At 46.6% G+C, this 23,107-nt stretch overlaps 4 protein-coding genes across 7 annotated transcripts in view; 1 reads left to right on the forward strand and 3 right to left on the reverse strand.

Annotated features, from left to right (window-relative positions):
* Positions 1-1,364: 1,364 nt before the first annotated feature.
* On the reverse strand, positions 1,365-2,404 carry LOC121593006. Its single transcript, XM_041915021.1, has one exon. It carries the CDS (start codon positions 2,046-2,048, stop codon positions 1,422-1,424), a length of 627 nt encoding a protein of 208 aa, XP_041770955.1. The 5' UTR covers positions 2,049-2,404; the 3' UTR covers positions 1,365-1,421.
* A 1,550-nt stretch (positions 2,405-3,954) lies between these two features.
* LOC121593001 (zinc finger protein 624) lies at positions 3,955-6,131 on the reverse strand. The gene is made up of 3 exons (XM_041915014.1): positions 5,945-6,131; positions 4,716-5,870; positions 3,955-4,634 (listed from the first exon to the last, which is right to left on the reverse strand). The coding sequence occupies exons 1-3, from the start codon at positions 6,002-6,004 to the stop codon at positions 4,092-4,094; spliced, it is 1,758 nt and encodes a 585-aa protein (XP_041770948.1). The 5' UTR covers positions 6,005-6,131; the 3' UTR covers positions 3,955-4,091.
* Positions 6,132-6,380: 249 nt separating this feature from the next.
* Positions 6,381-8,730, forward strand: LOC121593003 (COP9 signalosome complex subunit 3). Its single transcript, XM_041915017.1, has 7 exons — positions 6,381-6,939; positions 7,027-7,181; positions 7,261-7,351; positions 7,424-8,154; positions 8,235-8,417; positions 8,494-8,561; positions 8,643-8,730. Exons 1-7 carry the CDS (start codon positions 6,885-6,887, stop codon positions 8,656-8,658), a joined length of 1,299 nt encoding a protein of 432 aa, XP_041770951.1. The 5' UTR covers positions 6,381-6,884; the 3' UTR covers positions 8,659-8,730.
* A 2,233-nt stretch (positions 8,731-10,963) lies between these two features.
* Positions 10,964-23,107, reverse strand: part of LOC121592999 — a 147,140-nt gene continuing 134,996 nt past the window's right edge. For all 4 annotated transcript variants that reach the window (XM_041915011.1, XM_041915013.1, XM_041915010.1 and 1 more), the window contains 8 exons: positions 18,622-18,813; positions 18,406-18,555; positions 18,107-18,342; positions 17,632-18,036; positions 15,629-16,043; positions 15,170-15,563; positions 14,884-15,097; positions 10,964-14,819 (listed from right to left, as the gene is read on the reverse strand). In XM_041915011.1, coding sequence (XP_041770945.1) covers positions 14,714-14,819; positions 14,884-15,097; positions 15,170-15,563; positions 15,629-16,043; positions 17,632-18,036; positions 18,107-18,342; positions 18,406-18,555; positions 18,622-18,813 — 2,112 coding nt within the window. In that variant the 3' untranslated portion in view covers positions 10,964-14,713. The remainder of the gene's footprint in view (positions 14,820-14,883; positions 15,098-15,169; positions 15,564-15,628; positions 16,044-17,631; positions 18,037-18,106; positions 18,343-18,405; positions 18,556-18,621; positions 18,814-23,107) is intronic.

Here is a 23,107-nt window from a genome sequence, read left to right on the forward strand (position 1 = left end):
AAAAAACTCAAAATGAGAGGTTTTATTGTAGTAAAGTCAACAAACAGTAGTCGACAGCAACCGTAGAAGATTTGTCCACGATTTGTCCCATCTTCTTACTTAAAACTCAAAATGCTAACATGAACTCAACGCTAACGGAGCTTAGTGTAATGCGCAGCTTAGTGCATGCAGGCTTGAGTGCGGATAGTGATCGATATAGTACGGATGAGTTATCGTTTTCTCCGATCAATACCACAGTTCAAAATTCTTTCTAGTAGTTTTTTGAGAGGGCATCCACGTCCTTGTTGCACTAGCCTAGACTACTAGAACAGTACCGACAGAGGGAAAGCGAGAGAGAGAGAGGGAAGGGAAGAAAGTGAGCGTTTAGTAGCTCCGTAGACTGCTTAGTGTCCTGGGTGCCGAGAAATTAAATGGTAAATTAATTACTAGAACTTTCTTCAAATCCCATTTGAGCCAAATTTACTTGTAGAGTCAGCCTCTTATTAGATCTCCGCCTTTCCTCTTCTCTCGTTCGTTCGCGCTAAAATCCCTTTTGGCGGAAGTTGTGTAGTGTGCATTAGGCAAATTTTCAAAACACCCGTACTTTCATCCCCGTAGCTCGGGAAGTATTGAAAAGAAACGAACGCACTTCTTCGATTAATAAAACAAAAATCATCTACACCGTGTCGCTGTCGCGGTATTTTGATCACTATTGGAAATACAATATGCTACATTTGCCATTCGAGTTTCATGCAAAATGTGTAGTTCGGAGTTAGAAGTTTTGTTTTGTGAATCATTTTCATCAACATTAAAAAAAAGAAACGAGAGATAGAGAGAGAGAGAGAGAGAGAGAACGAACAGATGGGGTAAATCAAAACGCTAGAGCAGAAGAGTGTATACGGTAGCAAGGAAAATGGTGTCTTGTTGGAAGTGTAATTTTAATCAAATTGGAAAGCACGCACACTAATCTTCAAAGGCAACGTTGTGTTGCGTGGAGAAGAGTGTGTAAAATCGCGAGATATCTACAGCATAAACACACCTCGATGTTACGCTATCCAAGCAAAAGTGGTAAAGAAGCATTAAACATTAACACACCTTTCTCTTGGGATAATACACAGCAAACAACGGGATTAGGTTGGTCTGTTGGTATGTTTAGATTTACGGGACACTAATACATGTTTGAGTGATACACACAGAGGCGCTGAAGGGACGAAGGGAAGCAGCAAATAGGGCAACGGCGCAACAGAGAACGGTGTAGAATGTGAATGTGAAACAGAAGTGGAAATAATAAAGAGTATTAAACGAAAAACCTATGCGATATTCTCCACTGTCTAATTAAAGAAATTAATACAACAATTGATTTTTAAAAATATTCATTACACTAACATTTATTACAAAACTCATCCAAACCCACGTGCTCGCAACGGTTTTGTTTTTCATTTTCAAAGTTTCATCTCCCAGGCAACCACTTCCCCTGCTCCAAGGAACACTTGATCACCCGCCGCATCCCGGTAGTCCGCGAAGCTAAGCCGTCCTGTTTCACGCATCCCGATACGGTCCATAAGCCGACCCGAACCGGGGCCAGTTGTTTCAACCGTGATGGTAGCAAACGCTGGCCACCGGGCACGAACCAACGCGATCTGTTCCTCCATCAAACGCCGTCCGATCGAGTGGGCCCGGTGAGCAGGATGGACAGCTAGTGCGTACACGTGGTACGCTGAACTCGAACGCGCAAACCCATACGCCCGCACATCGAGCATCTCCAGAAACGCTACAATATCGGCTAACTTTCGGGTGGTAATCGGCACTGAGATCTCGTGCGCTGAAGGACCACCGATGGAAACACCAACCAGTTCACCGTTGGCCGCGGTACGGGCTAGAATGGTGGTGCCTTGCGCCAGGAAGGACAGGGCGTTCTCCATGTCGTCCTCCGTAACGAACGGACCATCCCGGTGGGCGAGTGTCAGTGGTTCCTCCGGGTAGAAGTAGGATGCTAAAGCTTGGCGAACCTCTGCCCTGTCCGCTTCCGTTGCTGGAGCGTACTCGTAATCCAAAGCAACTTGTTCCATGCTGATGTGTAGACGGACTGAACTGGCAACTGGGCTCGATTATGAGGTAAGCGATAGCTTACATTTTGCTTGATCGTTTAAGTTCAACTTTGAGAAATTCACACGGGAATGTTGTACCGTGGGATCTAAGTGCAATTATTAGCATCACAATTCCATTCTCGCTAGGTACGTTGTGGAGGAGATATGTATCTCGCGATGTAATCGAGTTTCGATAACAGATGTCGATGTTTGCTAAAGCTGGCCCAGCATCTGAGGGCAATTGGTTATGCTTACGCAGTTTCGTTGATGAAATTTAACTAATCCATTACTTGGACAGTCTCAGTTGTGGGAAATCTATTTCAAGTCACCTACCTCAGCATTTCGAGACTCGGCTCCGTTACAATGTTACGTGTGTACAAAGCTGACGTAGTAACCATTGGGGTGCTTTCCAAGCTTATTTTGTGTTTTGTCATAGAGCAGATCAGATTGTTTATAGCTCAGGTGCTCCTTGAAGTTATCGCTGAACTCGAAGATTGAAATTTGGATGCTGTATCCGTCCAGGTGAACATTTAAACCGTTGATGACGGGTGATACGGCATGCGGCACAAGGTGCAGTAATTGGCTCTTGAATGCTCTAGCCTGGCGATAGTGATGGATAAATTCAACAAAAATCCAGAATTGCTTCCGACTAACTACGCCTAAACCTAAAGCAGTTCCGTAAGGTAGGTGCAAAACACCAAACTCGTAGCCTGCAGGCGGAACCGTCGGAATCGTCGGAGCCGTTCGGAGCCGTCCGGATGGGTGATTGGTAAAGTTGACTAAAATTCCGAAGTCTACTCGGATCCGACTCTGATAATTTTGGAATCGACTCCGGAAGTTAGGTTCGCTCAGCATTATTCGGAGTCGTCCGGAATCGTGTTGAATCGTCCGGAAGCATTCGGAATCACCTGGAGTCGTTCGGAATCGGATTCGTCCGAAGTCGTCCGAAGTCATTTGGAGTCGTCTGGGAGTCGTCTAAAAAACAAAAAAAACGAAATGCTTGATTACAAGCATATTACACCGGACGGCTCCTGTTGACTGCGAACGACTCCGAACATCTCGGGATGCCTTTGGACGACTCCGGACGACTCCGACGAATCCGAACGACTCTGACGACTCCGAACGACTACGAACGATTCCAGACGACTACGTACGACTCCGGACGACTCTGGACGACTCCGACTCCGGGCGACTCCGGACGACTCCGAAGAATCCGACTCCGGGCAGTACTAGTGGTTCAAATTTTGCCGGAATCGAAACCGGACTAACAATATCCAGAGTCGGATCGGATCAGAACAATATTCAGAGTCGTGGGTGCGTTCCAAAGAGTACACCACTAGCCCGGAGTCGGGCTTACCGGAGCCGTCGGAGTCGTCAGGAGCCGGCCGGAGTTGTCCAGAGTCGTTCGGTGTCGTCCGGAGGCGGAGACGAAGTCGTCCGGAGGCGGAGACGAAGTCGTCCGGAGGCATGCCGAGTCGTCGGGAGTCGTCCGGAGTCTGCATGCCGAGTCGTCCGGAGTCGTACGGAGTCTGCCGACTGTTCAATATACCCGGAATCGTAGGCGGAGTAGCAATTTCGGAAGCGATTAGGAGCCGTGGGTCCATGACCTCAGTCCATGATCGAACATCTCGTTAATTCATGTGTTTATTTGAATTAGTAACCGTAGCACAGTGTGCTTACCACCATTCGATCGCTAACGATGGCTGGTGTATCGTTTGGATGGTCCATGGTTGTATTAAATTATATCCCTTAAGACTCTGAGGACTGTACTTTACATTTACGGGGGTACATCTTCAACTGTACAGCAAAGCGGTGCTCAGTTCGGATCAACCATTTGGATCCCATGAGATGTCTCATGTCTACGATACAAAGTCTGGGACGTCATTTGTAAACTGAACTATTTATTCGTGTTATTATGTACTTAACATTGACATTGGTAGAACGCTTCTCCAATCCCTTCGCAACAAACCCTATGGGCTACATAAACCCTACTTGCTTGAACGCGGCCGACAACTCCGACAACTCCTAGATTGGGAACTGCGTTTCCTCGGACAGTGCCGCCGGCAAAGAGACCACCGCAGCCGGTATCGTAATGCCGCCCGTATCGTGCACCACCGAATCAACGCTCTCGAGCGGCAGAAAGCAATCGGACGAAATTTCAGGCGCATTTTCCGGATGACGTCCCAAGCCACCGGACACACCCAACCCATGCGGCGTACGATGATTCCCACCCCGCTCGTTGCCCGGTTCCGGCTGCGAGTCTTCGTCGTGCGTCTTGATCAAACCCGCCTTATGGTTCGCCTGGTGCCGTTTCAAGTTCTGCGCATTGATCGATGCGTAATCGCACAGCGTACACTTCATGCGCTGGTACTCCTGCGGGTGCTGCGTCTGGATGTGGCCGCGCAGTGCATTCGGTTGCACCAGCCGCAGCCCGCACGTTTTGCACTGGTACGCCTTGTTGTTCTGGTGGCGCCGTTCGTGGTAGCTGAGCGCGCTTGGATCCGCCGTCCGGAACGGGCAGCTTTTGCAGGTCAGCGGTTTCAGCCCCGAATGTTGCCGGATGTGAATCTGTTCGGTAGGGAGGGAATGGAAGAAATATAGCTCTACTGAAATGAATGTGCGGGCACCCTTCGCGGGCCCCGTACTCACATTGAGCGTTGCCTTCCGGGCGCACTTGTACCCGCACACGTTGCACACGAACGGTTTGATCTGCAGGTGCACCGTCTTGATGTGCTTGGACAGTATCTTGGAGTTGGAGAACATGTGCTTGCAGATGTCGCAGCGCCGCTCCGCGTACCAGCGTGGTTTCTCCACCGCATCCTGCAGCAGCTCGTCCTCGTCGCCGTACGGTTCCTTCGCCCGGTGCAACGCCTCGTGTACCGAGCGTTGCGAGGTGTTGACAAACTTCTTGCCACACACCCGGCACGCCACATCGTGCGCATCGTTCAGCCGGTGCGTTTGCAGATGCTTAAACACGTGCACGGTGTAAACGAAGCGCTTCTCGCACACCGGACACCGCAGCATGCCGAGATCGATCTGGTGCTCGCGCCAAAGGTGCATGAGGCAGGGTTTCCACGCATCGAACTTGCCATCGCACTGGCTACACTTGAAGCTGAAGCGTTTCCGCGGCACGGTCGCTTTCTTGTCGCTCCCGTCGGCCGCTGGATCCGGTGTGGAGTCATTCTCTGCATGGCAGCGTAAATGCTGGTCACGCACTTCAAACGACGCAAACTTGTACTGACATCCTTTGCGCGAGCACTTGTGGGGCTTTTCGTACTGGAACTTTTCGGTCAGCGATTTCAGCGTGACCGTCTTCAGGAAGTCATCCTTCTCTTCCTCTTCATCGCTTGGGGGACTTTGTTCTAGTTGCAGTTTTCTTTTCCTGGTCCTCGTCAGCGGTTCCTCTGGGGATTGGGAGTTGCTTTTAGCTCGCTGTTCATCGTCACAGGACGGACCGTGTGCGAGTTGCTGCTTCATTGCAGAGCCAGGGCTAGATTTTTCATTGGAATCTTGCGACGCCTCATCAATTTCCGATTCTGGGTACGTTATTCGCTTCTGACTCACGTAGCCATGCTCCACCATCATGTGCTGCTTAATTTCCTGCACCGTATCGTACCGCACCAGCCCACAATCTCCACAGCCATACTTTTTCTTCGCATGTCTGCTTTGTTCCGCTTCTTTCTTTTTCGATGCTTTCTGGGGAGTGCAGCTAGCGGCAGGAGAGGTGGTTAATTCATGCTGCTGGCCATTATTGTTTTGTGCATTTGGATAGCATCTTCCCGTAACGACATCGTGATCGGAGTTCTGAAACGAACGTAAACAATTGTTGTCTGATGACTGCAATTGGGGCAACTGGACACTTGCACAGCCATACTTACCGTAGAGGGAATGTTTGTGCCTATTTTATTGCTGAATTCTAGCCGTGGCTTTACGAACATTTCGATTATTACGACCGATTGTGATTTTATTGATCAGAAGTTGTGCATTTTGTTTATACCAAACAAGAAAACAACCGGTATTTGTCGTTTGACAGATAACGGTTTGCAGTGTTGCCAGTTTTCTTGTGCGTGAATTTGGCATTCTTTTACGTTCTGTTTTTACTCTCAATCGAAGCTCGTATGGCACTTTTCATAGTAAAAAGTAAGAATTAAATTTATAAAATATTATAATAAACCATTATTTCCCTTCGAACCACATCGTGGAGCCGTTTTTGCAGATCATTTAATTGGGCTTCTTTCGATTGCCCACGAGCTGTCAAAATGGGTCCCAGCAAAAAGCGGGCTCATTTGGCGCACACGTGCTCATTTGACACTGTTGACGTTTGCTTCTGCTCCTTCCCTCCGCTGAAGCACATAATCGCGTTTTGCCGACACAGTATCTCGCTTGTGCAGCGAAAAAAGCCATTCCCGTGCTCGGTCACTTTACAGGTGCGGTGTGATAAAACACGCTCAATATCCAACACCTGCCCTCCTCCGATCGATCAACGGGCACGCGATTGGCGTGCTTGGCGTGGTACGAAGCAGCTAATACGCCAACCCCAACCCCAAAACAACGCCGGAACGAAGGTCCGTCACCGTGCAAGAGCGGATAGAACGCACACATTTGGTCATGTTCCTGCCAAGGCGCTGAGACGGCAAACGGTATTTACGTGCATCACTAGCGTGCAACCACTATCTCTTTCTGCTGGCCATTCTATCGAAAGTTGCGTGTGTGTGTGCCGGAGCGTCCCTTAGGTTAGGCAAACGTTGAGGAATCGCGTTACGTCGGGTTAATCTGCGAAGCAAACCCATCCAGGTCCAGGCGATCAAACTGTAAACAATGGCCTCTCCGCTGGAGTACTTCGTCAGTTTCGTTCGTTCACAGAGCAGTGCAGGTATGGCTGGTTAACGGGCGCTGGGGAGATTATGTAAACAAGAACGATCATTCAAAAACCCCATTTGTTTTCCTTTTGCATTTTCAGGCAACTTCCGCGAGCTGGTCGTGTACTTGATCGACTCGGTCGAGCTGGTGACAAAGAATGGCAACATTCTCGACAATGTGATGGAAACGTTAGACATTCAGCAGCACTCGTTGGGCTATCTGTTTGTGCTGTCGGCGAAATTTAACGATTCAAGTGTAAGCGTTTTTTTTGCCAGGGTTGGAGGTTGCTCGTCACGAATGGGGCTAATTTCAATGCTTGCTCCTTTTCCCGCAGAATGTTGACGACACAGAAAACGTGTTACGCAGTGTGCGCGAATTCATCACCTCCTGCGATGCCGAACAAGTGCGATACGCACCGCAAGTTTGTAAGTGATCCCAAAGCACAAGAGTAACAGGCAGACAATGTTTCGCGTATTAATATTTTGCTTTTTCTACAGACTACGAGCTCTGCCACCATCTGACGACGGCGCTGGTGAAAAACAAACAACACATCATCCAGGGCATCCACGTGCTGGTGCTGGCGCTGGAGAAGATACGCCTGTTCAACGCCCAGCTAACGCCGATCCATGCCGACCTCTGTCAGCTGTGCCTGTGCGCGAAGGTGTTCAATCCGGCGATACGCCTGCTGGACTGCGACATTGCCGCGATCGCCACCACCGACGACAACTACGCGGACACGAAGTACTTCCTGCTCTACTACTACTACGGCGGCATGATCTACAGCGCGGTCAAGAACTACGAGCGGGCGCTGTACTTCTTCGAGGTGGCCGTCTCGACGCCCGCCCTCGCGATGTCGCACATCATGCTGGAATCGTACAAGAAGTACATCCTGGTGTCGCTCATACTGCACGGCAAGGTGCTGCCGATACCGAAGTACTCGTCGCAGGTCATTACCCGGTTTATGAAGCCGCTCAGCCACGCGTACCACGATCTGTCCAGCGCGTACAACACGTCGTCGGCGGACGAGGTGCGAAACGTGGTGAACAAGTACCGCGACACGTTCCAGCGCGACACAAACATGGGCCTGGTGAAGCAGGTCGTCGCCTCGCTGTACAAGAAGAACATCCAGCGGTTGACGAAAACGTTTCTGACGCTGTCGCTGGCGGACGTGGCCAGCCGGGTGCAGCTCAGCGGACCGGCCGAGGCGGAGAAATACATTCTCAACATGGTGAGTGTGCTGAGCGGTCGGATGTTGTTCGGGCGACCGAATGGTGGGGACCGGAATGAAACCGATTCGTGTGCTTTCAGATCAAATCCGGTGAGATATTTGCCACCATCAATCAAAAGGATGGCATGGTCGTGTTCAAGGACGATCCGCAGGAGTACAACGACCAGGAGGTGTTCGAAATGGTGCAGCACCAAATATCCCTTGTGATGGGGCTGAACAAGCAGATTCTTAAGATGGACGAGGAGATAATGCTCAACCCGGTGGTACGTGTCGCATTAATGGGGGCAAATTGTTTTGCGCAGGAAAAGGGATCATTTTATTGCTTTGTTTCTATTACAGTTTGTTAAAAAATCGTTTGGCAACCAAGAGGACGACGGAATCGGTTGCAATTCGAAGGCTTACAGCAGGTGGGTAACTGATAAAACTAATTTTTGTTCCGGTCGAAGCGTTCGAATCAACAAATAACCTATTTTTCTTCCCAATTTTAGTGATCCAACGGAATAGATTGTTGAATTATGTAAAAACAAAACACACAAACACACACACAAACACAGAGACACACTCATAGACACACACACGAAAAAAAAGCGCGATACAGTTAGTGGCACACAACGATAGGCAGGGTAAGAAAAAGAGCATGAAAGCCAGGCAAGAGACGCAGGAAACAGGAACAGGCACGAATCCCAACGAATCGAACTGATAAACTTAACAAAAGCGCGGCCGAAAGCGAAGCTGGAGTTGAAGAGGCAAAGGGCAAAGGCCAAAAGGAAAATTCAAAAAACAAAAAAACGAAAGCTATGTTCCACCGCGAAACGCTTCCCAGGGTGTTGTGTTGCAGCAGGATTCATCTTTTTTCTTTCTTCTTAAGTTAACTCGTCGATATTTCTTAGTTCGATTCTCAACGCCTTCTTCTCCCTTCCCCAAGGTGTGTTGTGAGCCGAGAAAAGTAGACCGAAAATGGCCTGGATCATACCGCACACGTAAGCTTGCTCCCACCACCCGTACAGCTTCTCTGTGTGTGCTTTTCTTCCGGTTTTCTTGGGAGTTCACTGTGAGTGTGAAGAAGTTTTCGGCAAATGTTCGGCAGAGAGGTGAGGTGTTTGAAAGGTGGTGTGTGTAAATGCTCTCGACTGTAATAAAATGAAAATGAAAAAAACTGGAAGTGAAAACATGTGCCCAGAGAGGCGTTGAAAACACGGGTGCGAAATGTCCGAATGTGCGAAAAAAAGGAATCCTAAATCGGTGAGTAAAGTAGAAAGAATAGAACACTAATCCCGCTTCTAAACAGCATGCGACTTAGGTGACGTGCACTTAACATTCAGTACTTTTTCAGCTAGAATTTTGGTTGAAATTCAATGATATGGTTGATTTGTTTTATTTCTTATGTTCTTTTTTGTTTTGTTTAATGTTGTTGTCTCGTTTTTTTGTTGTTTTAGCTTGTTTCCTAATGCTTTTTTCAGAGTTCATTTCATGTTCAGTTTTTCACTTTTAAATTTCATTGAAATTGTTTTTTGCTATTGTTTAGCGAAGTTAAATTTTCTTTCTTACAGTTTCCTTTAATTTTTTTCTTCTTAGTTTCTTTCTGTCTAAACATTTCTACAGTCCCCCCTCCCCGTTGTGAATACCTAGGATCACGTTGTTTTTTTTTCATTTAGCTTGATTTTCACGCGGCAGCTTTCTAATCTCATCTTAATCTCACATATCTCACTTTCGATACAGCGTCAATTGTGTAGTAAGTTTGTCTCTTTTCCTTTTGGTTCATTATAAAGTTTTTTTTTTTAATTTGGTATCGCTTTACTCCTTTTTCCTGTCTCTCTCTCTATAATGTGACGCGCGGTTATTAGTCGTTTCCTGCTAAAAGTTAATCATATCATCAACGAGCGATTATCTTAAATTCCATGTGTCTTCTTTTTTTACTACTTATTTTGCACCTTTTGTATGCAAAATGAGAAAGGGGAAGGAAAAAAGAAAAGAAAACCCAAAACCACGAAAGCACCTTCAATCGACAATTGGTTTTTGCTTACATCCTTCTCATTTTGATGCTTTTGCTTCTTCCTTCCTGCGCGCTCTGCTTGCGCAAAACGTTTCGTTAAACCTGTTTACCATTTTTCTTTCATTAATGTCTTCAGTTCTTTATCCGGGAGGTAGTGTAGCAATAATAAATGAAAAAAAAAGAAACAGTGAAAAAGGAACATTCGTAGATTGATTTTTGACATGTCTCAGTTTAGTCTGTTTTTTGTGGTGTGTGTCCAGCCCCGGCTTTTGGCCCAAGTACAGTGCCTCCACTACTCTTTACTCCTCTTTACTACTTTACGTTCTCTTCTCGATCGAGTACAAATCTAGCGTTTCTTCATCATGTTTTTGTTTGTATGTTTGTTTGCCTGTTTTGCTCTATTTCACTTTACTCTCGCTTTTCTCTATTTATCTTCTCCGTGGCTTAAACAATTTCTCCTTCTTTCTCTCTTCCTTCTTTCCCCCTTTCTCTATCTTAGCCTCGCCCGTCCGCCCGTTTTTATTGTCATGAAGTCTTGGATTCGTCTTGCATTCCATTGTTTTCTCCCTTTTGAGCTGCGTTCAGAATAGAGAAGTGCAACATTTCTGTTTTTATTTTGTTTCTGTTTGTGTGGCTTATTCCTTATCATTTTGTTTTGCTTGTTTTATCTGTTTTCATATCTTTTTAGCTCGTTTTTTTTTATATGGAGGGTGGTGGTGGTGCTCTTTTACTACATTAATCAAGCGCGCGATTGATTTTTGTTCTTCTACTAGTTTTGTAACTGGTTTATTTTTCTATTCTTTTTTTTATAGAAAGAGAGAGAGAGAGAGAGCGAGAGAGAAAGAGAAAGAGGGAGCCTTTCGCTTGTTTTACTATTTTACAACAATTGATAGTGTGAGAAATCTTGTACATCGTGAGCCTGATGCTCTTCTCCTGTGTCTGTTGTTGTGAAGTGTGTGCTTGTTCTACATGTTTGGCAAATTTGCAAATGGGATTAAATCGGTTCCTTGCTTCTCTATGAATTGTTAATATCAAGGATGCAGGTTTCTATATATATATATTTTTGGGTTTAGAAAAAGGAATCGAAAAGTTCCACAAGAGCCTCATACAGTGCTTGGAACGGGGTTTCTTCCACTTTAAAAATGTTTCCGATTTTAGTTTTGCTTTTCACTCACTCAGATAGTGACGCATTGCGAGCAGTATGGAGGAAAACTCTTTTATCGTGGAGCAAAGAGAATGGGCAACTTTGTCTAATCTTTAATCGGTTCTCCTGTTTTTTTTCGTTCAACGTTTACTGCTAGGCTTTTCAAGGAAGGAAAACAAACACCGTTTCCGCTTCGTTCCTTTCCAACAAATTAACTACTAAACTCAGCAAAGGTAGTAAACAGCAGCGAAACAGCATTTCTTGCTTCAGTTTTAACAAGTGTACCTTTTCCTGTTTCTGTTTTTGCATGCTCTAACAGGTGTAAATGTGTGTGTGTTTTGTCGGATTTCCTTTGTACGTTCGTCTCTGAACGGGGCTTTTACAACTTTCCTTTACATGCTACATTACGGGAAAGGGGGAATAAAAACAAAACAAAAAAACTACTCTTTTATCTATTTTTTCCTTCCTCTTTCTACCACAACTAGTTGGAATTGATTTTACTAACCTTAATGTTTCGTTCTTTTCACTGCTTTTTTTCTCGCATACCTCATGTACTGTAGCGAGTTAAAAAATGCTTAAGCGAATTGCAACAATCTAAACGAAAACAGTCAAAATGATAACGCTTAGTCGTGTTCAGCTTTCGAGCTCCTTTCGTCCGGTTTTGTTTTTGGCAGTTTTGGTTGTGTGATTTTAAATTTAACGTGTGTATAACGTTTTCACCATATGTTTGAGATGACTCGCCGGGGGACACGCTCCAAGGCGTTAGTGGACAGTGCTGACGGTTAGCTGCGCGCACAACCCCCACACGCGTGCAGGATGTGCAACGGAATCAACCGTAATCGAGTGGTAAATCGTAGTCGAACGCATTTTGGCAGTTTTTGAGAGAGAAAGAGAGAGAGATTGTGTGTGTGAGGGAAAGTGGGGTTCGTCTCTTGTTACGGCGTAACGCATGTTGCCCTGCGTAACGCTTCCGCAATGATGTGATCTCCATGACCGCACAGTTTTAAAGCAGATTGGCAGTACTTTTTTCAATTTTAAATCCGTGATTTAAAAAAAAAAAGATTATGTATAACATGAAAAATGACCGTTACTAAGTAGGTTTCTCGCTAGTAAAAAAAAGCAAAAAATATACACCAACTGTCTACCGTTCGTGTGTAGCTTCTCTTAGTAATTCCATCAGTAATAAGGATTATTGTGATAGAAAAACTTAACATTTTCGTTACCAAAGTAAATAAAAAAAAGGAATAAACGGTGTGCATTTATCACACCATTTCCGACATTATATCCGTCCCTTATCATCCACTCACTTGTATATGTACAGCATCCGTTACACACCTGTGTTATTCCCACTTCCTTCCTACGATGGCGTTTGTAAGCCAAATTTGTTATTTTTGTTTAATAGCGATTAGTATTTGTTTTTTTTTGGTCCGTGGTTTAGTGTTTTTCGTTGTGAGACAGACACGCACACACTCACCAAACCTTTGTTACCATTAATCAAACTCTATTCTTTTCTTTCTACGGGGCGAGTGGTCGTCGAGAGTCCTCATCGCCCCTTTTCAACAGATCTATTAATTGTGAAACTGCTTTTTTATACTTCTGCTGTTACATAAATATTATTATGAATGTTTTTGATCTTGAACGGGTTTGGGCATTGGCAAACTTTAAGTTTCTTCTAACACGAATAGCCTCTTTTTCCTTCACAGAACAGAGGAGAAGGAGAAGTGTTTTTTTGTTTTCTGTTCTTCAGTTTTTTTTTCTAATCTGCGACTGCGTTAATTAGTTCTTATACTTTCTTTGTATTAATTTTGTTTTAAGTTTTAATGTTTTTAAAATTCCACTCACCGATCCACAATACCATCCAGAGTTCAGTATTTTCGTCATTTTGCTTTAAATTGTTTGATTTAATCATTTGTTTAATATTCTCTCTCTCCCTTCTTTCCTCTCTATTTAATTCTTTTCCAATTTCCTTTAACCTTCTCTCTCTCTTTCTCCTCTTGTTTTTTTTTTGTTGGAAGAAAAACCCGGAAGTTACATTTTACCATTTCCAACCGCGCTGTGTAACATACAATTCAATTTCAATTCAATTAATAATGAACAACGGTCCACATCATAATAACCTTTCGCCGAACGAGGGATGCCCGCTGGCGGTCGTGTTTTTACACTTTCGTAACCATTTTATTTTGCTAGATAAACTCTACCCATCTTTCCCACTCTCTCTCTTCGCTAATAATACTATTTCCCAGCTCCCTTCCCCTTTTTTGCTTCTCCCGTGTGACGAATCCTCCATAGAATTGAGGCATAAACCACGTCCACGTTCCTTGCTTTTCTTTGTTTTTTGATAGTTTCGCTCTTTTAAAAGCTCTGCAAACGCTGCGTGTGTGTGTGTGTGTTGTTGATGGTAATAATAGATATTTCGCTCTTATTAACACAAATATGGGAATTTTTCTGTGTTGTTTGGTAAACAATAAGAGAGAAAAAGCAATTGAAACTAAAACTAATCATCATTCGCTTGCTCTCGCTTCACTTTTGATTTCTACTTTCTGACCTTTCTGGAAAGGTCTTTTAGCTTAACATCATCGACGATCATCTAACAGCACAACGCTTTGCCCTCGCATCCCCACGACCAATTCAATTATCAACTTAATAGTATTGTAATAATTGTACTGGTTTCACTAGAAGTAATACTAAAACGTAGTACAGTAGTAGTAGCTTTGAATCGGACCTCCCCGGCCAAGAGAGATCTCTCCTTCTTCTATTCCCCCTATCTTTCTCACATTCTGATTTTGGCGCTCCCACTCTTACCCATTTTCTAACTCATGCAGCGGAAGCTGCCCTTCTACAATCGATCGCTAGAGTAAAACGTCGTAAAATTAGAATGGCTCACAAGGTACCGAAGGGGGAGCCTTCGTGAGGGGTCCCCCGCGCACCCAGTTTGCCTTATTTGTTCCTAGTGTTTGAGTGTGAATGTGATTTAGATTTTCGCGCTAACATGTTCGCTACTACAATATCGCTAAAGTGTAAGTGAAGTTTTTTTTTTATCAGAGGGAAGTTTGCCCTTCGCTTAGTAGACTCTCCTAACTGCCTGCTCTCTTAGTTTTCCTTCCTAGAGGGCGCTTTACCGCTCCATCGCCCTCGCCGCAAGGAGAGTCGAGAGTAGAAAAGAAGTACACGAAACTTTGCCGCTATTATTGCTCAGTCCATCATGTTCCTGCTGCTGCTGCTGCTGCTGCTGCTGCTCACTGGTAGTGTCGTCGCCCGGTTGGCGCTCGTTTGGCATGCTGTTGCTGTCGTGCGTCGTTTGTCGTCTTGCGTGCTCGTTGGGAAGACAATTCTGTACGGTGTCGGCCTGGCGCTGGTCGATGACGCGGTCAGACCGTGGTGACGCGGTCAATCTCCACGTACCGTACAGAATTGTCGCTTTGTCAGCAAATCACCTCCTTGTCCTCGAACACGGCCGTATCCATCGAGCTGAGCGATTTGAGGCGCGTCTGCAGCACGCTCGTCCGCCGGCAGTTGCGCTTGATTTTTCTGAAAGTAGTAGCACAGTAATTAAATGTTTTCATGAAACGTCTTTACTTTACCATTGCCATACCTGTATAGATAGCCAAACAATCCGCAGCATAGCACCAGCAGCAGGACGCTCAGCCCTGCCAGCAGCTCGGCCGGCAGACGCAACAGTGCCGAACAGTGCGTAAACGCTTCGTCCTCACCCGACGGGCACTGCTCGATGCCGTCGCACCAGATGGAAGCGTTGACGCATGCGTTCAGATCCGGACAAAGATACGGACACTCCTCTTGCACCAGAGCTAAAAGAAAGAAGCAACATTTGTTAACACTCGCCTTGAACCGCACCTTTGGCGCGCCCCATTCACGCTCACCATAACTTGCCGACGGACGTTTCGTTAGCTCGAGCCAGCTGAACGCATAGTGGCCACCCTCGTCCGGGTTGAGAAACTCGACCGAAACGACGCGCGATGCTTCCGCCCCGAAGAACGGATGCTTACGGCCCCAGCCGGCACTGAACACCTCCACCACGTGCCGGTGTTTCGTCTCCTCGGGCAGTGGACAGGCCGTTACCGAGATGCCCTCACCGTTCGTAATGATGACGCGCGATTTTGTGTAGCAGCGGATCGGCGTTACCGCACTGAAGCTGGCATTGTACGCGAGCGGTGTTGCTGGGTTAAACTTGCGCAGGAACAGCCCTTTGAGGCGGATGTAGAGGTACCGATCGTACGATGGCTCTATCAGCCAGGGTCGATTGCGACACTCAATCTGGGAAAGATTTAAAAGAGCGTTACACTCAAACGTTCCCTCTTTCTAGACCTCAATACACTTACATCGCCCGACGAGAGTGTCACCACACCGGTGATGGCGTTCTTGCGCCGCACGTCCTTGCACATCATCGGACCCTTCACGAACTCGTACGACGCCTCGAAGCTGAGCGTGTCCGGATCGTCCTCGTTGGTCATGTTGGCGGCGGTGAAGTGGATCTCCACCTCCCGCCCGGTGGACGTGAACACGATCGGCAGGTAGGAGTTGTTGGTCGAGTTGCAGATGCAGCCGCGCGGGAACAGGATCGACTCGTGCCAGGGACGCTCGAAGATCTCGACCCGTGCCGTACTGTCGCCGAAGCAGTACGAGCGGCCCGTGTCCGGATCGACGCGTGAATCGCACGTACGGTTGCCGGTCATGGCACGGTTGATTTCGATCCGCACCCGTTCACCGCGCTGGGCCTCGAAGCGATAGATGCAGCTGAAAGTAGAAATGCGCTATTTTAGTGCCAAGATCTTCGCGCTATACAAATTCTGGTCAGGAGTAAGGCGCGTTAGTTAGTTAGTTTTGGACGGGAATGAAAAAGATAGCAGTTTCCGGTCCGATGTTGGTTCAAAATCAATTCCACGATTGATTTGGGTTTGAAACCAGTTCCTGAACCGGTATTAGTTCAGGGGCAGTTCCAGAATTTATATGGATCCATTTATATTGGTTCAGGATCAGTTTCATGACCGGTATTGGTTAAGGAATAGTACCAGGACTGATATGTGTTCAAGACTAGTTTCAGTGCCGGTATGGGATCAGTATCAGTCCAGGACCGGTATGAGTATGGGATCAGTTCCAGAATTCGGGATTGATATGGGTCTCCGACTGGTATAAAGACTAGATCAGTATGCAGCAGTATTGGTTCTGGATTAGTTCCAAGACCGGCAATGGTTAAGAACTAGTATCAGGATTGATATGGGTTTAATACTGGAATCAGGGCCGGTTTGGAATCAGTATCGGTTCCAGTAAAGGCATGAATTTCGGATCCGAACCAGGACTGACATGGATTCAAGACTAATTCTAGAACCTGTATGATATCAGTTCCAGAATCGATATGGGCTCGGGATCTATTCCGAGAGTGGTAAAGTTTCAGGAGCAGTTTCAGGACCGGTACTTGCTCAGGATCCGTTTCAAGACTGGTATTGGTTAAGAACCAGTGCTAGGATTGATATCGGTTTAGGACCTACTATAGCACCTATTTAGAATCGGGATAGGTTTCAGGATAGATATGGATTCTAGTATCTAGTATATGATCTACTATCAATTCCAGTACCGATATGGGTTTGGGCTTACTTCCAGGACCAGTATGGGTTAAGGATAAGATTTCAGATCGGTATTGATTAAGAATCCAAGCCTGATACAGGTTCAAGGTCAGTTCCAAAGCTGTTATGGGATCAGGATCGGTTTCAGGACCGATTTGGGTTGAGTATCAATTCCAACTCCAGTATGAATGTATGAATGAATGTATGGATTGGCAACTATTTCCAGCAATGGCATGTATTCAGAATTAGTTCTTGGACTGATATAGGGTTGGAAATAGCTCCAGGACAGGTGTGGGGTTTGGAATCAGTTTGAAGATCAGAATAAAGTCGGGATCGATTCCAGGATCGGATTAGGTTTCGTATCAGTTCCAATTCCGGTATGACTTTGAGTTCTATTCGAAATCTGACACGGGGTAGGAATAGGTTCCTGGACTGGTATAAAGTCAGAATTAATTCCAGAGCATTAGTTCCGACATTGGTCCGAAATCAGTTCCAGGCTCTGGACCAGGATTGGGATTGGGATTCAGAATGAATAGGATCATTTGTAGGGCCAATATGGCTTCAGGACCTGTATAGGTGCAGGATCAATTGCAGGACCGACAAGGGCTCAGAAACATTCCCAAAACTCTGGTATAGGGTGGTCAAATTCACTTCATCACTAGTACTGGTTCAGAATCAGTCTCTCCTGATGTGTGCCGTGGATTGCAGGGGTACTTAGGAAATCAGTTTCAAACATCAGAATCAGTGGGAAGACTACTCACTGCAGGTGTTTGGCACCGCCCCGTCCAAACAGGAAGATGTTCCGCACACTCCGTACCGGGTGCGGTCCTTTCCGCTCCATCTGGCTGCTGGCAAAGCGCCGGTGGCACTCATTCTCCCCACCGATCGCCGTTCCGTCCTGCAGCAGATCGACAAACTCGTACCGCAGCGCAAACTGGAGCGGCCGCAGCACGGTCGAGTCGGACGTCTTCAGCTCGAGCGTCACAAAGTCACTGCTGGAGACGTAACTCTCCGACAGGGTGCAGGGCCGCGAGCTGCTCATATTGAGGATGCCGTGGTCGCACGACCGAGGCACCGAACCGCGACAGTACCGAGCGATGATGTTGGTCGTGTTGGCACCGAACCGTACGCTGCTCCGCTGCGTTCCATCCTTATCGGTGGTGAGACTGTGTGAGAGTGTCATTTGAGGAGTTAAATTCTTCCGAACAGTGAAAACCATCGACCGAAACAACCTACCAGCTGACATCCTTACAGTTGGGCACCTCGCGCAGTGGCCCGTCCCAGATGCGCAGCATGCCGCTGCAGTCCTCCTTCGTCTGGTACTGGAGCATCTGCTCCTCGGTAGCGCCGAACTCGGGCGCCAGCTCGAACTTCAGCACCGAGATCCACACCTTGAAGCGGGTCGGCGAGGTGGACAGGGCGCCCGATCGGCGCGGTATGTTGATCGCATCGATTGCGCGTGCCTCCGTGCCCTGGCGAATAGTGGAAGGCATTAAAGAGTGGATGGTGATGAGATTTCCCAATGTCTCACTTACTTGCAGATGGTACAGGCAGGTTGTGTTGGGTGCTAGCGAGTGTAGCGGATTCTGCAGCACCCCGTGACCGGTACCTCGCAGCCAGAACTCGCAGATACGCTTGCTTTTCGCGTACGTCGGTGTCTGGATGTCGACGAAGCGTACCGACACCTGGAAAGGCAATGGAGCGAAGGTAAGAGTGGGAAATAAGGAGAAAAAAGCACTCTGGACACTTACCTCAAGCTGAAAGCCGTGCAGCGAGTGGCCGCTGGTTTGCGGCGTGTTGAACGTACCGTACGGCGAGGTGGTAAACTCGACCAGCAGCTCCGGACCGCTCGAGATGGCCTGCGGGATTGCCTGGCCGCCGCCGCATATCTTCAGTATGATCGGATCGCGCGTCGTATACCCATCGTACACGGTAATGTAGTCCTGTGTGTGAAGAGTGTGTAATGTACCGAAACAGGCCAAGCAAGCCCCGCGTTAGAAATTTTGCTGGCTGAGTTTCGACGACGAACTCACGGCGCGCCAATCTCTACTCTAAACTAGCTTGACAGGAGTCGCGCTTACGAACGTGATAGATACGTAGTGAGAGAAAGAGAGAGAGAGAGAGCGAGAGCGAGCAAGAGATGGCATAGCTTACGAGAGTGAATGAGAGTGAGAAAAAAGGAGAGAGAGAGCTAAACGCTATCGTTCTAAGTGCTTTAGTAAAAAGGTGGACTGACGGAAACACTACCAACCGCAATATCGAAAACATCTAATGAACGTAGAAAAGAAGACTAACTCTTCGTGACTCTAGAGGAGAAGGAAGGCACTGAGGACTAGCTAGCAATTAACCCAAAAATCAAACACATTGCATTAGGGTAGGGTGGAGAGGGGTTTGATTGAGTGCAGGAACGCTATTACACTATTTTCTACAGAACCAAGTAGGCACGGGTGGTAGCAGAAGTCACTGGAACGAATTTAATTTTGGATCCTAGTAGGCATTCTTTATCTCCAATTCTTCAGCTGGCCAATTCCAATGTGATATTTTATTCGTTTCAGTTCCAAGTTTCCTCCATTACCGCATTTAGTGAACTGAACCATAATTCTATTGATCTTTGCAGACATCTTCAAACTCCAGTACTCTTCCCGAAGCTTAAACACTACAGAGCATAGAACAGAAAAGGTGCGAAAAGGAGCCTAGCCACAACTAAGCACATTACAGAGGGACAGATATTGTAAAGGAGGACAATTGTGGTAAGTAACTATCATGCATCGTGTCAACGTTACAATTCGATTGTGTTTCGGCTCATTGGAATGTATTTCCGACAGAAGACAGCCGGCTGTAGATACAACTCCCCGTTTCTCCGTAGTGTACGCACAAACCTTTGCCCCCTTCGGTTGTCTGTCGTTTCGATTATTTATCCTTGAGGGGGATTCGTCGTTTCCGTACCGTGTGACATGTGGGTGCCATGTGTGTTCGGTTAATTAACAGACACAGGCGAGCAATAGAATACAATACAATTAATTGGCGAGTACGAAGGGTCGATAGATCCGGCACCAAGAGCATGGTAATAGAGGTAGGGTTCATGAGCTTCAATGTGGCGTTTGAACTTTGTGTCCCTCCTGTTCGATTATCGGACACTGGCAACAGTGCTTTAGGTTGTTCAAAGATCAAAGCACCTTTGCCAACTGGTTGAAGAGTTGGACACACATACACTCCATTTGCCTGTAGCAAGTTGTTGAGTGCCTGGTGCTTGGAGTATTTGCTCTCCACATTGCTCACCGTACACGCAGCATCGTGCCAATGTTTGTGGTGGACTGTGAACTCTGCTGGTGCTATTGATTGCTTGATACATCCATATAAATCTATTCCTGGAAATGATAAAGCGTCCCGTTACCCGACGTGAAACACGTTCGCCATCCGTCATCCGTGGCTCCGGGTCGAGCGATGATAGCTGAAGGCCGTAGGCCGAAGCTTGAATTTATTGCCATTATTTACGATCCCTCGAGTGTGTGTGTGTGTGGCCCGCGAGAAAATGTCCCGCAATGTCCCAAAAGGGCCCCGTTGGGAAGAGTACACTCTGGGGAGTTGGTGTGGATTGACGCCGGAGGAATCTATCGTCAAAAGTTATATTGATGCCCGTGATAACGCTGTGTTGTGATGCGAATGTGTGGTCGCGAATTCACTCACTCTGGCATGGCTGACAGGATATAATGAAAAGTCGATAATAACTAATAAAAACTGCTCTTTCGAAGGCTCTGGGGAGTGCACCGAGAGCGTGCCCTGAATGTCGACGCCGTTGGACATTGGTGAAGCTTGGCAGGGTGAGAGTGTGACTGGATTTTTTATCGATCGATTCCATTCATCCCCTGAGGATGGTGGTGCTGATTTTTACAATGTTCAATTTTATTGTGTCTTTCAGCACCAACCCAACGCTCCAAGATTTGCAGCGAAGCACAAGTTGACAAAGCAAAGGGAAGCAAGGGAACTTGCAACCAGCTCACTCGGGGCGCTGACAGACAGTGTCATTTCCACTTTATTGTCGCGGTCATAACCTGACAGGCTGAAGAGCTCTCTCCCTCTCTCTCTTTCTGCTCCCTGGCAGCACCAAAGTACAAAAGCAGAGTCGGTCAATGGAATCACACTTTACTGTTGCGTTCCCCTGCACAACGACGCTACAAAGCATCAGCCCAGCACCGCCAGCACCTTCTCCTCTTTGCTGGCTGTGAAGTGATATCAAAATCCCCCATTTTTAGGTGGCGATTTAGCCTCAACCTTCTTTGCTCATAAAAACTCTTTAGCACTGGCAGACGTGGAAGGATTGCTTTTTAAAAGCAGCTCACCACATTCACTGGAAATCGGTTTTCAATGCGCTCGTAAAAAAAGAGAAACCTGAAAGCGGGAAAGAGTCTTCTGGTTAAGGTTGCGGTGGCGATGCTTCTGTGATGACGCGCTTTACAATTCGCGCTTTTTACAATGATGTGGTACAATTAAGCTCATCATCATTTGAGGTCCAAGGGGTTCTACAGACTGTCTTTTCCGAAAAGTCCCTATTTGATTCACCGGCAAGAATGGAGTTCTGAGTAAAAGCGATACCGGTAATGAAGCTCTCGTCGCATTAGCTTCCCAGAGACACAGGGGTTGCGAATCCTGCCTCGGTGGGGTAATATGCAAAGTTTGGTTGGTGGATTAATGTTGTGGAGCGACGAGCGACATCTTTCAAGCGGCTTTAATGAACCGCGGACGCGTGAGCTGTCAAACCATAACAGAGTAGGCTCTGCCTGTTTGACAAAACATGAGGCCTCTTTCGTGCCGTTCCTCTAAGCCATATAGCCCAAGAGGCGATAGACAGAGCGCGAAATGTCTCTCTTGTGTGTGTGTGTGGGGAATGCAACGCTCTTAGGAGTAGGTTGAACAGTGCTTCCTTCTCCTTGTCGGTGTTGTTGTTCTCGGGTGGAATTTACAATTTTAATGAGCATTATGTCACACGCGCCCGCTTCTAGCCGCTAGATGTGTTGTCACCGTTGGGGAAGTCCGTCGTGGTTTGAACCGGTGGTTGGGAAAAGTGGTTGAAGCAGAGTTTTGTTTTGCCTTCTTCTTCTATGCTTTGCGCTCCAACGACACTCCACAGCACTACAATGTTGCGAGCGAATAACTACAAGCAAGTGTTGAATGTACCCCGCCACCCTCGTTGGCTCCTCGTCGTCGGGCGGAAGGGCACAGTAGTGCGAGGAAAATCTTGTTTCACGTTTCATTAATTTACGCTTCATTTGATTGACATTGAAAGAGGGGTGACGGCTTGCACAGGCAAAGGAAGCGATGGTTGCAGTGTGTGTTTCTAGGAACTTCAAAGATTAGTTGGAATTGTGGGGCAAGTCCTGCCGGAGATGGGTTAGAATGATTTGTTCTGAAATGTGTTTGTTGTTGGTGCGAATAATTGAATTTGAAGTTGGGTTCTTTTCGAAGATACCAAAACAGACTTTTCCCTCTCTCTCTCTCTATTTAAGATTGATTGCGGGAAGTCTCGCGGGAATACAAAACCCCTTTTTTGGGAATTTTTGATTCCAGGCTAGTCATCTTACCTGATTAATATATTCCAATATTCAACTCATTCTGAAGCACTAGACGACTTCAATACGCGACTATTGCAAAGAAGATGGTTGTTGCCTAATGCTCCAAAACCAGATGTTGCCAACGTTACATAGGGTTATAGACTGAAAGTATCTAGCAGTATCAGGGAAAATATATAGCTGCTGATACCAATGCATTAACACTGTCATCCCAATTCCAATTTCCAGTTGTTGGAACCTACCACGAACCAATGCGTCCGACGACGCCCCTCCTGTCAAAGCTATGCGTGGAGGGTGAATCAATTTGAAAAGCTGTCGACATAATTAAAATTAAATCTAGCTGCATCATCAATTTTGATGACTCCCTGCAGGGATTTAAGCCTATTGCAAAACTATTTCAATCTTCGTTGTCTAAAATAGGCCCACACCCTTCCCACAGCACCTTATCTGATTCTGGATTATTTGCTTCATTAAAATAAGGATCAAATTGGATAGCGAAACGTGCGTTTTTGAGGTTGTGGTGGGGTGTGTGTGTGTGTGTGTGTGGGAAAGATTAACTGCTTCTAACTCCTACCACAATCTAAGTAGATGAACAGCGGACACAAAAAAGCACCTTTGTTGTTGGTGCCCAGAAAAATAAACCCCAAAAAACAAGAAGGAACCCCCCTCT

The sequence above is a fragment of the Anopheles merus genome, chromosome 2L (genome assembly GCF_017562075.2).
Source record: "Anopheles merus strain MAF chromosome 2L, AmerM5.1, whole genome shotgun sequence".
In the NCBI taxonomy this organism is placed as follows: Eukaryota; Metazoa; Arthropoda; class Insecta; order Diptera; family Culicidae; genus Anopheles; species Anopheles merus.